At 43.9% G+C, this 16,585-nt stretch overlaps 1 protein-coding gene across 4 annotated transcripts in view; it reads right to left on the reverse strand.

Moving 5' to 3' along the window:
* Positions 1-16,585, reverse strand: part of ADGRE3 (adhesion G protein-coupled receptor E3) — a 74,584-nt gene that overhangs the window by 48,416 nt on the left and 9,583 nt on the right. For 2 of the 4 annotated variants that reach the window (XM_054538399.2, NM_001132506.1), the window contains 1 exon segment: positions 4,030-4,080. The exons of 1 other annotated variant lie outside the window; for it this stretch is intronic. Coding sequence is in view for 1 of the 3 variants with exons in the window: in XM_024236320.3 (XP_024092088.3) it covers positions 4,030-4,080; positions 9,941-9,965 (76 nt within the window). In the remaining 2 variants the exon portion in view is untranslated. 4 annotated transcript variants of the gene reach the window in all.

The raw sequence follows: 16,585 nt of genomic DNA on the forward strand, positions 1-16,585 counted from the left end.
TCTGATCGTGGTATATGTTAAGGTATTTTTTCTTTAGGCTTCATTACTATGAAAATGATAAATTCACAGAATTGAAAAAAAATCCAACAATAAGTCTCTTATTACCCCAGATTCTGAGCTGCCCACTTCTTATTGTATACTTTTCAGAAAAATACCAATCCATATACATACATATGTGCATCATTTTTCTTTACATTATAGGAACATATTACACATACTGCTCTGTTCTTTGGTTTTCATGTAAAATTTTGCCTGAGAATTTTTTCCACAGCTTCACATGTGGAGCAACCTCTTTTTTTTTTTTTTTTTTTTGAGACATAGTCTTGCTCCGTTGCCCAGGCTGGAGTGCAGTGGCGTGATATCGGCTCACTGCAAGCTCCACCTTCCGGGTTCATGCCATTCTCCTGCCTCAGCCTCCTGAGTAGCTGAGACTACAGGCGCCCGCCACCATGCCCAGCTAATTTTTGTATTTTTAGTAGAGGCGGGGGTTTCACGGTGTTAGCCATGATGGTCTTGATCTCCTGACCTCGTGATCCACCCTCCTCGGCCTCCCAAAGTGCTGGGATTACAGGCGTGAGCTACTGCGCCCAGCTGCAACCTCGTTATTTTAAAAGGCATTGCAGTATTCCATCCTGGGGATGGATAGTCCCAAATATGCTACTGAAACAAGGGTGCAATTGACCATGCACGCAAGTCTTAATGCATTTTGGATTTTGTTTTATTTTATTTTTTAAGAGATAAGGTCTCACTCTATTGTCCAGGCTGGCATGCAGTGGCAGATCATAGCTCACTGCAGCCTCAATCTCCTGGGCTCAAGCGATCCTCCTGCCTCAGCCTTCTGAGTAGTTGAGATTACAGGCATGTGCCAAAATGCCCAGCTAATTAAAAAAATTTTTTTGTAGAGATGGGGGTCTTGCTATGTTGCCTAGGCTGGTCTCTAACTCCTGGGCTCAAGTGATCCACCTGCCTTGGCCTCCCAAAGCACTGGGATTACAGGTGTGAGTCACCATGCCTAGCCTTTGGAATTTTATTTTTGGATAAAAATAAAATTATATGTTATATAATTTGTATATTGTAATATAATATATAACAATATATAATAATATATTATAAGATATAAATTATATATTTATACATATATATTGCATACACACACACACACACACATATATATATAGTGTTTTCTTTATCCACTTGTTGATTGATGGGCATTTGAGCTGGTTCCATGAGCTGGTTCCATATTTTTGCAATTGTGATTTGTACTGCTATAAACATGCTTGTGCAAGTATGTTTTTTGTATAATACTTCTTTTCCTCTGGGTAGATACCCAGTAGTGGGATTGCTGGGTCAAGTGGTAGAGCTACTTTTAGTTCTTTAGGGAATCTCCACAATGTTTTCCATAGTGATTGTACTAGTTTTAATTCCTACCAACAGTGTAAAGTGTTCCCTTTTCACTACATCCAAGCCAACATCTATTATTTTTTGATTATGGCCATTCTTGCAGGAGTAAGGTGGTATTGCATTGTGATTTAGATTTGCATTTCCCTTATAATTAGTGATGTTGAGCATTTTTTCATGTTTCTTGGCCTTTTTTTTTTTTTTAAAGACAGAGTCTCGCTCTGTTGCCCAGGCTGGAGTGCAGTGGTGTGATCTCGGCTCACTGCAGCCTCTACCTCCTGAGTTCAAGCGATTCTCCTGTCTCAGCCTCCCGAGTAGCTAGGGTTACAGATGTGCACCATCACACCTGGCTAATTTTTGTATTTTTGGTAGAGACGGAGTTTCACCATGTTGGCCAGGCTGGTCTCGAACTCCTGACTTCAAGTGATCCACCTGCCTTGGCCTCCCAGAGTGCTGGGATTACAGGCATGAGCCACTGTGCCTGGCCTGTTGGCCATTTGTATATAGAAGAGGTGGTATTGTACTTAGTGGAGCAAAATAGTCACCCACTAAGTATGCACAATTCTCCTGGGGGGACAGGGAGAGGTGGTACCCTCTGCCACTCATTTCTTTCCTATCCCTTCCCTTCCTGTTCAGGTTCTGCTTAGTTCAAAGTGAGCTCTGAAAGTCTACTCTTAATCTTTTCCAGCACTTAATACCTTACCATACTGAGTATACTGGTTTAAATAGTGTCCTCCTAAAATTCTTGTCCACCCAGAACCTCAGGATGTGACTTTATTTGGAAACAGGGTCTGTACAGATGTAATCAAGTTAAGATGAGGTCGTACTGGAGTAGTGTGGGCGCAGGTTGTCCTTTCATGTAGTGTCAGGGTGTGGGCTAGTTTGGGCTTCCTTCCAACATGGCGACCTCAGTCAGGCTGCTTATGGCCTCCAGAACTCTGGGAATGGGACTTGCGGTTGTCTGGGGGAGTCTCGGCAGAGAGGAAATGTGGCTGCTGGTGGCTATGAAGTAAGACTTGGAGCAGATGGAAATTTTTTGGAGTGAAATGTGGCATGCCCTGTAATGCAAATATCCTTCCATCCTTCCTGTGAATGGGCCAGTAAAATCTACCTTGCTCATGAATGTCTTCTTTTCCATGAATGTCTTCTCTTCTGTTTTTTTTTTTTTAAATTATAGTAACATGCACATAATATGAAATTTACCATCTTAGTGCAGCAGTACTCACAATAGCAAAGACTTGGAAACAACCCAAATGTCCATCAATGATAGACTGGATTAAGAAAATGTGGCACGTATACACCAGGGAATACTATGCAGCCATAAAAAATGATGAGTTCATGTCCTTTGCAGGGACATAGATGAAGCTGGAAACCATCATTCTCAGCAAACTATCAGAAGGACAGAAAACCAAACACCGCATGTTCTCACTCATAGTTGGGAGTTGAACAATGAGAACACTTGGACACAGGGCAGGGAACATACACACTGGGGCCTGTCCAGGGGGTGGGGAGCATGGGGAGGGATAGCATTAGGAGAAATACCTAATGTAAATATCGAGTTGATGGGTGCAGCAAACCAATATGGCACATGTATACCTATGTAACAAACCTGCACGTTGTGCACATGTACCCTAGAACTTAAAGTATAATAAAAAAAAAAAAAGAAATTTACCATCTTAGCCATTACTAAGTGTACAGTTCAATGGAATTTAATACATTCATAATGTTGTGGAACCATCTCCGTAACTGTTTTCACCTTGTAAAACTGAAACTCTGTACCCACTAAACACTGACTCCAGGCTGGGCATGGTGGCTCATGCCTGTAATCCCAGCAATTTGGGAGGTTGAGGTGGGCAGACGGTTTGAGGCCAGGAGTTGGAGACCAGCATGGGTGTCATGGTGAAACCCAGTCTCTACAAAAAATGCAAAAATTAGCCCAGTGTGGCGCGTGTCTTTAGTCCCAGGTACTCGGGAGGCTGAGGCATGAGATTCGCTTGAACCCAGGAGGTGGAGGTTGCAGTGAGTCGAGATGGCACCACTGCACTCCAGCCTGGGTGACAGAGTGAGACTCTGTCTCAAAAAAAGAAGAAGAAGAAGAAGAAAAAAAGAGACTCTCAGGTTCCACCCTAGACCTGAGCCCTTCCCAGATTCTTAACCCACAGAAACCAAGAGTGATAACCAGACAAACTTTTTTTTCTCTTAGATTCAAGAGGTACTTGTGAATCTAGAGAGAGAGTCCCAGGGGAGTAACATTAAACAGAAATGACCTTGTTCATTATTTGTTGGCTTGTTTATAATCAGAATGATAATGATTACCATTCCTTTGTCTCTCCCCACTAGAATGTCTGCTTCATGAGACTTTGTGTGTTTTATTTTCTGTTCTATCTCCATGTTGTACTCATTGTGGTTAGCAAAAACAGACAAATTAAAAATCAAACAAAAAGATAAATAAAAGGCTATCCATATTTGATATAATGATGAATTAAGCAAACAAATAATGAAACACAGGAGCAAGACTTCCCAAATATTGCTCTCAGAACAGGCACTTTTCTTCAGCCCACTGGAGAACATGAGTGGCTCCAGGTCCAGCCCTTGGTCCACACGTTCTCTATTCTGGCTCTGAGCACTCACTTTTGGTTTTCTGAGTCACAGCTCCAAAGAGGCTCAGCAGAAAGCAGAGGCCTGGAATAGATGGGAAACAGAAGGGAGAGACATGAAACAATTGAGGAATGATTCCAAGAAATGCCCCAAGGACTGTGTATCAGTTATCTATCACTGTGTAACAAATTACAAAAATGTAGTGGCTTAAAACAACATTTTTGTTGAGTATGGAGATCTCTCAAATAACTAAAAATAGGACCACTGTTGGACCCAGCAATCCCACTACTGGATATCTACCCAAAGGAAAAGAAATCATTATATAAAAAAGACACCTGCACTCATGTGTTTACAGCAGCATTATTCACAATAGGCAAGTCACGGAGCCAACCTAAGTGTCCACCAACAGCTGACTAGATAAAGAAAATATGCCATATATGCACCATGGAATACTATGCAGCCATAAGAAAGAATGAAATCATGCCCTTAGCAGCAACATGGATGGAGCTGGAGGCCATTATCCTAAGTGAACTCACTCAGAAGCAGAAAATCAAATATTGTATGTTCTCACTTATATGTGGGAGCTAAACAGTGGGCAGACCTGGACATGAAGATGGAGACAATAGACGCTGGGGACTTTGCAATAGCCATGACTTGGCTATTGTGAATAGTGCTGCCATAGACATATGAGGGCAGGTGTCTCTTTGATATAATGATTACTTTTTTTTCTTTTTTTGAGACAGAGTCTCTTTCTGTCACTCAGGCGGGAGTGCCGTGGCGCGATCTTGGCTCACCACAACCTCCACCTCCCAGGTTCAATCGATTCTCCTGCCTTAGCCTCCCGAGTAGCTTGGATTACAGGCACTCGCTACCACACCTGGCTAATTTTTGTACTTTTAGTAGAGAGGGGGGTTTCACCATGTTGGCTAGGCTGGTCTTGAGCTCCTGACCTCAAGTGATCCACCCACCTCAGCCTCCCAAAGTGCTGGGATTACGGGCATGAGCCACCCTGCCCAGCCCAATGACTATTATTATTTTTTTGGGTAGATACCCAGTAGTGGGATTTCTGGGTCCAACAGTAGTTCTATTTTTAGTTCTTTAAGAGATCTCCACACTCAACAAAAATGTTGTTTTAAGCCAGTAAAAAAGGGGAGGATGTGGGGTGGTGATGGTTGAAAAATTACCTATTGGGTACAATGTTTAATATTTGGGTGATGGGTACATCAGAAACCCAGTCTCCACCATTATGCATGTAATATCCATGTAACATACAAGCACATGTACATCTTGAATCTAAGAAAAAAAATGTTTGTTTTGTTATCACTCTTGGTTTCTGTGGGTCAAGAATCTGGGAAGGGCTCAGCTGGGAGGTTCTAGCTTGATGGTCTCATATGATTGTAGTCAGTTAGTGGATGGGGCTGCAACAGCTGAGAACTAGCTGGGCATTGTCCTTTCACCTGTTGTCTCAGGGTGTTGGGCTTGTTTGGGCTTCCTTCAAACATGGAGACCTGAAGCAAACTGCTTTAATGGAACATCTAAGCTCTAAGCATGACTGCCCCAGCCGATGAGGCTGCATTTCCTCTTGACACTCATCCCTGAAAGTCACCTGGCTCTACTTCCATCATATTCCCTTGGTTACAAGCAAGTTACAAGCTCATTCAGATTCAAGTGGAGAAGAATCAAATTCTTCCTCCTTATGAGAGACCAGCAAGATTCTAGAAACACATTTTTGATGGGGGATATTATTTCCACCTTTTTGGAAAATAGTCTGCTCAGGCTGGCTCTATTGTGGCTGGTAAAGAGCCCTTTGCTCTTCCCCATGCCTTTCCAACATCAGGTGGTGTCATCAGTCATGTTCCTGCTTCTGCAAAGACCTAAAGATGCTGGACAGATGGACTGCTTTTTTCCTGTCACTTCAGCTTTGCAACGACTTTAGCAGGAAAGTGCTATTAGCATCATCTCTGTTTTTCAGATTAAGAAATGGAGGCACAGAGAGGGTAAGTAACTTGCTCCATTCACTGGGGCTAGTCAGTGGCAGAGCTGAGGTTAAACACGGTTTCTGGGTTCTAGCTGATAACCCCTTACACCACATAGCCTCTCCTTCAGAAATCCCACAGGGCACTACATGCATGGAAGTGCTGTTCAGATTGTAGACACTGTAGGTTGGCATGTTTATTGTGACAGTGACTTGTCCTTTTTCCCCCAGCAGATGCCACTCACCAGATCTGACTGGAGCCTCAAAGTCCAGTAGAGAGTGATATGTGACTTGGTCATTTAGGGCAGTGCAGACCAATTGTAGGATTTTGGAGAAGAGGCCCTGGGGGCTAACTGTGTGACTCTTCAAGAGCGGTAATGGGAGCAATCTAAATTTTTCTGGATCCCTCTCCTGAGTTTCCAATTGCTGCTGTCACAAATTCCATGAATGTGGTGGCTTAAAGCAACACTGATTCATTCTCTTACAGGTCTGGAGGTCAGAAGTCTTAAATCAGCCTCTATAGGCTAAAATCAAGAATGTTAGTAGGGCTGGTTTCTTTTGGAGGCTCTAGGGGAGAATCTGTTTCCTTGCCTTTTCCAGCTTCTAGAAGCTGCCTGCATTTCTTGGCTCATGGACCCTTCCTCCTTCTTTAAATCCAGCAGCACAGAATCTTCTCGTCTTCTTGATCTTCCACCTCCCTCTTAAGAGGATCTTTGTGATTATTATATTAGGCCCCCTGGAAAATTCAGGGTACTACCCCCATATTACGATTCTTAGCTTAATCAACATTTGCAAAGTTTCTTTTACCATGTAAGGTAAGATATTAACAGGTTCCAGGGATTAGGATGTGGATGTCTCTGTGGGGACTGTTATTTTTCTTCCCATAATTCTCACCCTTCCCCCAAGAAGATGCCAGGTCCGGTTTGTGATCAGTTACTTATGCAATTGCATTCATAGAACATTTTGAATATTCTCAGCTGGGCTTAATGTCAGGCTGATGTTTCCTTTAAAGTCCCCTTTCTCCTACATTTTTTATTTTTATTTTTATTTTTTTGAGTCAGGTTCTTTTTCTGTTGCCCCGGTTGGAGTGCAGTGGTGCAATCATAGCTCACTGTAGCCTTGAACTCCTGGGCTACATGCATGAGATACCACTTGTGGCTAATTAAAAAATTTTTTTTTGGTAGAGATTGGGTCTTGCTGTGTTGACTGAGCTGGTCTTGAACTGTTGGCCTCAAGTGATCCTCCATCTGTGGCCTCCCAAAGTGTTGGCATTATATGCGTGAAGCACTTTCTTCTTTTGTGTAAACATGAATGTGTAGCAGCCACACAAACCTTACGCCTGCCCAAATGATGACTAGCTCACAGGGCCAACTGATAAACCATATGGCTGAATAGTGTTACCCTGTTCCTAAAACTCAGGCAGTCTGGGGGACCATCATGTTTCCTTAAGACTAGTCTTTAGTCTAACCAGCAAGCCTGTACTCACTAATTTGGGCAAGGGTCTTAAGTTAGGGTTTCTGAAGAGTCATTGGTGTGTCAGAATCCCAGAGTTCTAAGAAACTTTAGAAATCATCCACTGACTCATTTTGTAGATGAGGAAACACGTCCCTTGGGGTTAAGTGGCTGGCACACTAGCTGGGCAAATCTGGGTAAGTTGTTTAACTTCTCTAAGCTTCCTTATGTGAAATAGGGCGGCAGTATGACCTACTTTGTGGGGTTTTGGAGATGACCTAAAGGAGGGACTGTGTAGAGCACAATGTCAGGCAGGAAGTCCTCCACTGATGCTGGCTGCTTCTGTCACCATTTGACTTCCTCCTTTCCCATTTGGATGCTTTTTCTTTCTCTCTTTTTGCCTAATTGCTCTGGCTTGCTGCCTGTATTATCATTTGAGCTCTGTTGCTCAGGCTGGTGTGCAGTGATGCAATCACAGCTCATTGTAACCTTGAACTCCTGAGCTCAAGCGATCCTCCCACCTCAGCCTCCAGGGTAGCTGGGACTGCAGGTGTGTGCCACCATGACTGGCTAATTTTTTTTTTGTTAATGTTTCGTGGAGACAGAGTCTTGCTATGTTGCTCAGTCTGGTCTCGAACTCCTGGCTCAAGCAATCTTCCCACCTTGGCCTTCCAAAGCTTTGGGATTATAGGTATGAGCCTCCATGCCCAACCCTGGAATCCTAATTCTTGACCCAATGCTCGTATCATCACCCTTGACTGTACCATCCGGTGATATGCGCTAAAAGTTCCTGGATAACCGAAATTCACTTATAATCCACCTCAGAAGTGTGGAGGACTCTGTCTCCAGTTCCAAAAAGGCAGGCTTCTTTCACATTTGATTCCACATATACTGAAACACCTCTTATATATAAGATGCTATGCTAGGGGTTGCAAAGGTGAGGGAGACATGGCATTAGGATTTAAGTGTAGCTTGTATTATTTTGATAGAATTTACGGCCTATCAGCTGCCTCTGCAGCGGAATGGCTGTGAGGTTTTGAGCAATTCACAGAACCTCTCTACGATGCAATTTCTTCTCTGTAATGTGGAGATGCTGTGTGACAATGTAAAGCAATTTAAGCCTAATGCCGGGCTAAAGTAGCTGCTTACTAAATGTAAGCTTTGATTGATATTGGGACTATGAATATTGTTAATTCATCTGGAGCTGGAAAGATGGACGGGATTTCATCCGTACAGAGGTGGTGGTCAAAGCCACGGAATTCGGAGATTCCTATAGGGAGAGGGAGTGGAAAAACAGAAGACCCCAGGAAGGATCCTGTGGGAGGAGCATTATAGCAAAGATCTGGAGACAGACGGTTTGGGTTCAAATCCCAGCTCTCTTATTTACTAGCTGTGTGATGTTGGACAAATAGCATAACCTCTCTGTGCCCCAGTTTTCTTATCTGTAAGATGAGGATACCCCATGAGCATACTGATGATGCAACAGATTAATACGTGTAAGATGCATAGCGAGTTTTCAAAGATGTTGGTTATCATTATTTTATTTGTATAAATTTGTGGGATACAAGTGTAATTTTGTTACATGCATAGATTGCATAGTGGTGAAGTCAGGGCTTTTAGAGTATCCACCATCCAAATGATGTACATTGAAACCATTAGGTAACTTCTTATTTTCCACTCTCCTTCTACTCCCTCAGCCTTCCCAGTCTTCATTGTCTATCATTCTACTCTCTATGTCCATGTGTCCACATTATTTAGCTCCCACTGATAAACAAGAACATGAGGTATTTGTCTTTTGGTGTCTGAGTTATTTCACTTAATATAATGACCTCTAAAATTAATAATAAAATTACCATTTATTTTATTGTCACAGGAAAATGATAAAGGAGGGAGAAGAAAGAATAGCAAGAGAAAAAGGAAAAAAGTCAGGGCAGGGCTAGGTTGCAGAAGTTATCAAGAAGGAGAGGACATCAATTAGAAAACAAAACTTGCCAAGAGGAAGATGAAGAACCTATTAGAGACTGAGTGCGGTGGCTCATGCCTGTAATCCTAGCACTTTGGCAGGCTGAGGCAGGTGGATCACCTGAGGTCAGGAGTTCGAGACCAGCCAGGGCAACATAGTGAAACCCCATCTCTACTAAAAATACAAAAATTAGCCAGGTGTGGTGATGTGTGCCTGTAATCCTAGCTACTCAGGAAGCTGAGGGAGGAGAATCCCTTGAACCCGGGAGGCAGAGGTTTCAGTGAGCCAAGATCGCGCCACTGCACTCCAACCTGGGTGACAGAGGGAGATTCTGTCTCAAAAAACAAAACAAAACAAACAAACAAAACAAACAAAAAACGAAGCTACTAGATTGGATAGGAACATTTTAGGGATATTTGAGAGCATCCACTCCAAAGGGAAAAGGTGAGAGTGTTCAGAGCAGAAGAAAGAGGAGAAAATAACCAATTGCTGAACCAAGTGGTCCCTGACTGGGGGATAGGTTAAGGCTCAGTCATTGTTACAGTCACACATACCTGGAAGAAGCAATGGTCCCTGCATTTCTGCGGTACGGGTATCCCACGCCAGCCAGCCCTGGAAGCTCTCTACTGTGCCGTAAGCCAACCACCTTTCCTAGCTCAAGAAATCCCATGAGAATTGAAGTATGTATCTTAGGTCAGCTGACTCATGAAATTGCTATCAGAAAAGAGAACTGCTTCCCCTCTTTCGCCATCGGACTCATGGTTCTGCTTTTCGTTTATTTGCTGTACCTTTTCTGCCTAGCTATTGTTGATCACCTTTGGGATGACTGAGTCGGTAAACCCTAACGAGGAAATGCCCTGAAAGTTGCATCACATTGCCTGAGGATTAGGAAGTGCCTTTGGGGCCAAAATAAATCCTAAATAAGCCTGTGGTTTTGAGCTGAGTAAACCAGATTTTAGGGCGTCTGTGTTGGTATCTGAAGTTTCCAGAGGAGTCATTTTCACATATCTTTCTCTTCCCCCAGTAGATGATACTTACTGGTTATGATTGCTGAGCCATAAGAAGTTAAGAGTCCCAAAGTCTCATAGAACGTAATACATTATTTGGTTATTTGGACCAACCCTAACCAGTCACAGGACTTGGGAGAAAAGGTCTCTAAGTCTACCCTTCCTCCAACAAATATTTATTTATTTATTTATTTGGGTCTTGCTCTGTTACCCAGGCTGGAGTGTCGTGGCAATCATAGCTCACTGCTACCTCAAACTCCTGGGCTCCAGCGATCCTCCCACCTCATTCCTCTGAATTATTAGGACTACAGGTGCATGCCACCACGCCTGGCTATTTTTTTTCAGTTTTTATTATTTTTTTTTGAAGAGAGACAGGGCCTTGCTTTGTAGCCCAGGCTTGTCTTGAACTCCTGGGCTCAAGCAATCCTTCTGCCTCAGCCTCTCAGTGTTGGGATTACAGGTGTGAACCACTGCACCTGGCCTCTCCTGCTTAAAACTCTTCTAAAGATCTTCATTAGACTTAAAACACCAGACTTCCTACTGAAGCAGTATCATTGTCTGGGGTTCATCCTCTCATGCCAAGGAAATCAAGGATGCGGACGCACAAGAAGTGAATTTAAGGCCGAGCACGGTGGCTCACCTCTGTAATCCCAGCACTTTGGGAGGCTGAGATGGGTGGATCCCCTGAGGTCAGGAGTTCAAGACCAGCCAAGCCAACATGCTGAAACCCTGTCTGTACTAAAAATACAAAAATTAGCTGGGCATGGTGGCGCATGCCTGCAATCCCAGCTACTCGGAAGGCTGAGGCGGGAGAATTGTTTGAACCCGGGAGGCAGAGGTTGCCGTGAGCGAAGATTGCGCCACTGCATTCCAGCCTGGGTGACAGAGTGAGACTTCATCTAAAAAAAAAAAAAAAAAAAAAAAAAAAAAAGTGAGCTTAAGAGCAGAAGTTTAATAGGCAAGAGAAGAGAAAAAGGAGAAAAGCTTTATCCTGCAGAGCGAGAGGGGCTCCCAAGTGAGTCTTCCGGTCTCGTGGTGAAATGCATGGGGTTTTATAGCCGAGCTTGAGGAGGAGCTGTCTGATTTACATAGGGCCCGAGAGATTGGTCGGACTGGGTGTGCTGTTTGCATAGCACACAAAGAAGCTGGCTGCCCCATCCTCATCTTTTACTATGCAGATGCGGTCTCTACCTGGCTGGCACCATGTTGCCTGCTTTTTTACTGCACACATGGTGATAAAGAAAAGGGAAGAGGGAACCTCCATGTTGAACATGCCTGCCCCCCAGGGAGCCTTTTCCTATGGGCACAGCTGCTGCATTTACCTTTGCAAACTTCCAGCTTGCTTATTTATGTTTGTAGCTCAATTTTGCAGACTGTTCTTTGTTGTGGTGGTGGTGATGATGATGATGGTGATAATAACGGTTGTGGTGGTGATGGTAGTAATCATGGTAGTGGCAGGAGTGATGGTGGAGGTATAGGTGGTGGTGGTGACGATGAAGGAAGGGGTGATGGTGATGATGATGATGGTCGTGATGATGGTGAAGATGATGAAAGTGATGGTGATGGTAGTAGCGATGGTGGTGGTTATGTTATGGTGATGTTTTCAGAGATGGTGGTGATGATGGTGATTGAAGGTGACAGTTGCAGTGAAGGTGATTATTGTGGTGATGGTGATGAAGGCTGTGATAGCAGTGGTGATGATGATGGGAGTGAAAACAGCAAAGGTGGTGGTTATATTGGTAGTGGAGGTAAAGATGAAAAGAAATGATTTTGGGGCTGCTTTTTGTTAACAGGGAAGCCTTACTGAGGACTCTCTTACCCTCATCAGTTGCCTGAATAATGTCTTTTTAGCTCCTGTATCACTAGATACAACAGAAACAAAAATGAACAAACAAACAAGCAAACAAACAAAAAAACCACTGCAAGAAAGTAGCCCTGGTGGCAAATGAAGACACGGTCATGGATTAAATCATTTAGGGAGAGATTATAGAGATTATGGCTGTCAGCCCCTCCATGGTTTTTCTTCATCCACATCTTCAGCCTAATTTGCTATGACACTCCCTTGTGCTTCCTGTGCATGGGACACAGAGGTCTCTTTGTTTCCTGAACACATCAAGTTTTTTCCCACCCCAGGGCGTTTGCATGCACTATTGATGCTTTCTAGGATGCTTTCCACTTTAATATTCATGTTTGTTTCCTCTAGAGTCCCCCAGTTTTTGACTTTTTCTCTGTCCCAACTTAGAAATCCAGAGTGCCTTGACTGCTCTGTGACATTGCCAGCTGTATGTTTTACCCTGCAGGTTCAAACCAAGCTGAGATCTTGAACATCTCCAGGTACTGATAAAGGTGTTTAGGTTGTTTATGAAAACACTGCAAGAAGGCTGCGCATGGTGGCTCACGCCTGTAATCCCAGCACTTTGGGAGGCTGAAGTGGGTAGATCACCTGAGGTCAGGAGTTCGAGACCAGCCTGGCAAACATGGTGAAACCCTGTCTCTACTAAAAATAACAAAAATTAGCTGGACATGGTGGCATGTGCCTGTAGTCCCAGCTACTTGGGAGGCTGAGGCAGGAGAATCGCTTGAACCCAGGAGGCGGAGGTTGTAGTGAGCTGAGATTGCACCATTGCACTCCAGCCTGGGCAAAAAGAGTGAAGCTCTGTCTCAAAACAAAAACAACAGAAACAAAAACGAACAAACAAGCAAACAAACAAAAAAACCACTGCAAGAAAGTAGCCCTGGTGGCAACTGAAGACACGGTCATGGATTAAATCATTTAGGGAGAGATTATAGAGTGGAAAAAGAACCCTGAGTAACTCATTTAAAAACTCAGGCAATGTTAATTTGTGCAAAGGCAATAGAAAAAAAATTTAAAAAAGTAAAGGAATGGAGATGCAGCTAATAGAGGAGACAGGATGAGAATGGCCAGAGAGATGAGGGGTGGGGGTGGGAAATGAATGGAGTATGGTATTATGGAGGTAAAGGAAAGAGAACACACTGAATTAAGACTGAAAAACACCCACAGGACAGAGCTGCAAGGAGGTTGTTTGTATTCTTAGCATGAACAATTACAGTAGTGAAGGTGGTGGTGGTGGTGATGATGCTGATGCTGATAGTGGTTGTGGTGGTGGTTGTTATATATAAAGTTTCGGTGACGCGAAAGAAATAGCACTCGAATATAAAATTTTCCTTTTAATTCTCAGCAAGGCAAGTTACTTCTATATAGAAGGGTGCGCCCTTACAGATGGAACAATGGCGAACGCACATTCGGACATAGGAGGGGAAGGGGTTCTTATCCCTGACTCATGTGGCCCCTGCTGCTGTGTTGTTCCCCTATTGGCTAGGATTAGACCGCACAGGCTAAACTAATTACAATTGGCTAATTTAAAGAGAATGATGGGGTGAGTGCTTTGGCAGGAGTCAGGGCAGAGCAGGTAGCAGGTAATCGGAATGAGTTAGGGTGGAGCGGGTGATCAGAATGAGGCAGGGTGGAGTAGGTAATCGAAAAAGGTTGCTTTACGAGGAAGTTAAGTTTAAAAGTAGAAGGCAAAGAATTGAACATACTGACATATTAATTCTTTGAAAATAAATTTAGAACTCATATCTAACATGGTGATGATGATGATGATGATAATGGTTGTGGTGGTGATGATGATGGTGATAAAACGGTTGCAGTGATGGTGGTAATCACGGTAGTGGCAGTAGCAATGGTGGTAAAGGTCGTGGTGGTGATGATGACGGTTGTGATGGTGCTGAAGGTGATGAAAGTGACGGTGATGGTAGTAGCGATGGTGGTGGTAACATTACAGTGATGTTTTCACAGATGGTGGTGACTGATGGTGACAGTTGTAGTGAAGGTGATTGTTGTGATGGTGATGAAGGCTGTGATAGCAGTGGAGATGATGATGGGAGTGAAAATAGTGGAGGTGGTGGTTAGGTTGATAGTGGAGGTAAAGATGGTGGTGATGCCAATAATGGTAGGGAAGGTGGTGGAGGTTGTGGTTATAATAGTGCAAGCCAGAATTATGTGGACTGAGGAAAAAGCACGAGGGGAAGAAGTGGAGACAGCAAGTGAAGTCACCTATAAAGACAGTTGGAGAAAAGAGTGTGAGCAAAGAAAGATGATCAAGAGACTTCCTGGGGTGTTTGGAGCATGGCGGAATTAGCTGGCTATTGGGATTGTCAAGGCCATGAACGTACGTAGTAGGTTTGTTGGGCTTTCAACATCCTACTGTCCCAGCATGCATGCAGTGAAGCTTCCTGGTCTTTCTCCCTAGTGATCGTCTAGGGGTGGGGTTGTAGAGGCAAGAGTTGATCAAGAGAGACAGGTGGTGCTACCTAATGGTCAGGCCAAAGTAGTTGACATAGTTTGGATGTTGTTCCCTCTCACTCTCATCTTGAAATGTAATCCCCAGTGTTGGAGGTGGGGCCTGGTGGGAGGTGATTGGATCATGGGGGTGGATTTTTCATGGCTGGTTTAGTGCCATTTCCTCGGTGCTGTCCTCATGATAGTGAGTGAGTTCTCACGAGATCTGGTTGTTTAAAAGTGTGTGACTCCTCCCCTCCTCTCTCTTGCTCCTGCCCTCACCAGGAGACACCCACTTTCCCTTCAACTTCCACCATGATTGGAAGCTTCCTAGGCCTTCCCAGAAACCAAGCAGATGTCAGCTTCCTGTAAAGCCTGCGGAACCACGAGCCAGTTAAAACTCTTCTTTATCAATTATCCAGCCACGGATATTCCTTTGTAACAATGCAAGAATGGCTTAACTCAGTAGTTATGCTATTACAGAATGTTGGCTGCAGAGTCAGAATCCCTGGGTTCAAATCCTGGCTCTGCCACTGATTAGCTGTGTGACTTTGGGAAAGTTACTCAACCTCTCTTTTCTGCAGGCATCTCTGATCTGGGATAACTGCAGTAGTCTCATAACTCGTTGTCCTTCTGTCCCATCCTCCACCATGCAGTCAGGACAGCTTTCTGAAAGATGATTCTGGGCCCATCACACCTCTGCCTCACAACCCCATGAATATTTCACAGGCTAAATGCACTTACTTAGTAGGTGCATAAATCTCACCCCACTCTGGTCCCACTCCACTTCTCCAGCCTCATTTCCTACCCTTCTGCTTCAGCCTTTCCACCTTCCCTGATAAATTTTCTGTTTTCCTGAACTCCACATTCTATTTGTAGCCTTTCATGCCTTTGTACATGTGATTCTCTCAACCTGGAATGCCCCCCCATTTTTTTTGTTGTTGTTGTTTCTGAGACAAAATCTCACTCTGTCACCCAGGCTGGAGTACAGTGACATGATCTTGGCTCACTGCAATCTCCGCCCCCCGGGTTCAAGCAATTCTCCTGCCTTAGCCTCCTGAGTAGCTGGGACTATAGGCACCTGCCGCCATGCCTGGCTAATTTTTGTATTTTTAGTAGAGATGGAGTTTCCTCATGTTGGTCAGGCTGGTCTTGAACTCCTGGTCTCCAGCGATCTGCCCTCCTTGGCCTCCCAAAGTGCTGGGATTACAGGCGTGAGCCACCGTGCCCCACCTGGAATGCCCTTTCTTTCTCGCCACTCTACTCCTGGCCACGTCCTTCAAGTGGCATTCTTTTGCATGTCCTTCCTTGATAAACTCTTGTGAAAGGAAAATAAAGTCTCAGGACCCCAATTCAGGAATAAAATTAAGCTGAAAGCGGAGTCAAGCAGACAGCTACAGATAAAAGGCCAGATATCTTCACAGGTAGCTACTGTCTATTCATTTTATCTTATGTAAAGTGCTGATTTACTGAGCACAAGGTGAATACATCATTGACTATTCCCCCACCTGCTCCTTTTTTCTCTGGCAACACATGGTTTAGTAACGTGACCAAACTCTCCTGCTTTCCCCTCCAGTCTGCTTTTCCCCCTTAAATATTGAAGCCCTCAAAATTGTCTTTGGAGAAACAAACAGATGATAGTATGTTTTTCTGTGTTCGTTTCTTCCAGGTACGTTCTTAACCCTAGCAAAATAAGCTTCTAAATTGATTGAGACCTGTCGCAGGTACTTTTTGGTTTATACTCTCCACTGTCCCCTTCCCTGCTTCTAAGATAGAGTTAGCTTCTCTCATTTCTCTGTTCATATCTTATTTCATCAAATCTAAAGCATTATTAATTTTAAGGTACACCATTGGCCAGGTGTGGTGGCTCATGCCTATAATCCCAGCAC

This window comes from Pongo abelii, chromosome 20, assembly GCF_028885655.2.
Source record: "Pongo abelii isolate AG06213 chromosome 20, NHGRI_mPonAbe1-v2.0_pri, whole genome shotgun sequence".
In the NCBI taxonomy this organism is placed as follows: Eukaryota; Metazoa; Chordata; class Mammalia; order Primates; family Hominidae; genus Pongo; species Pongo abelii.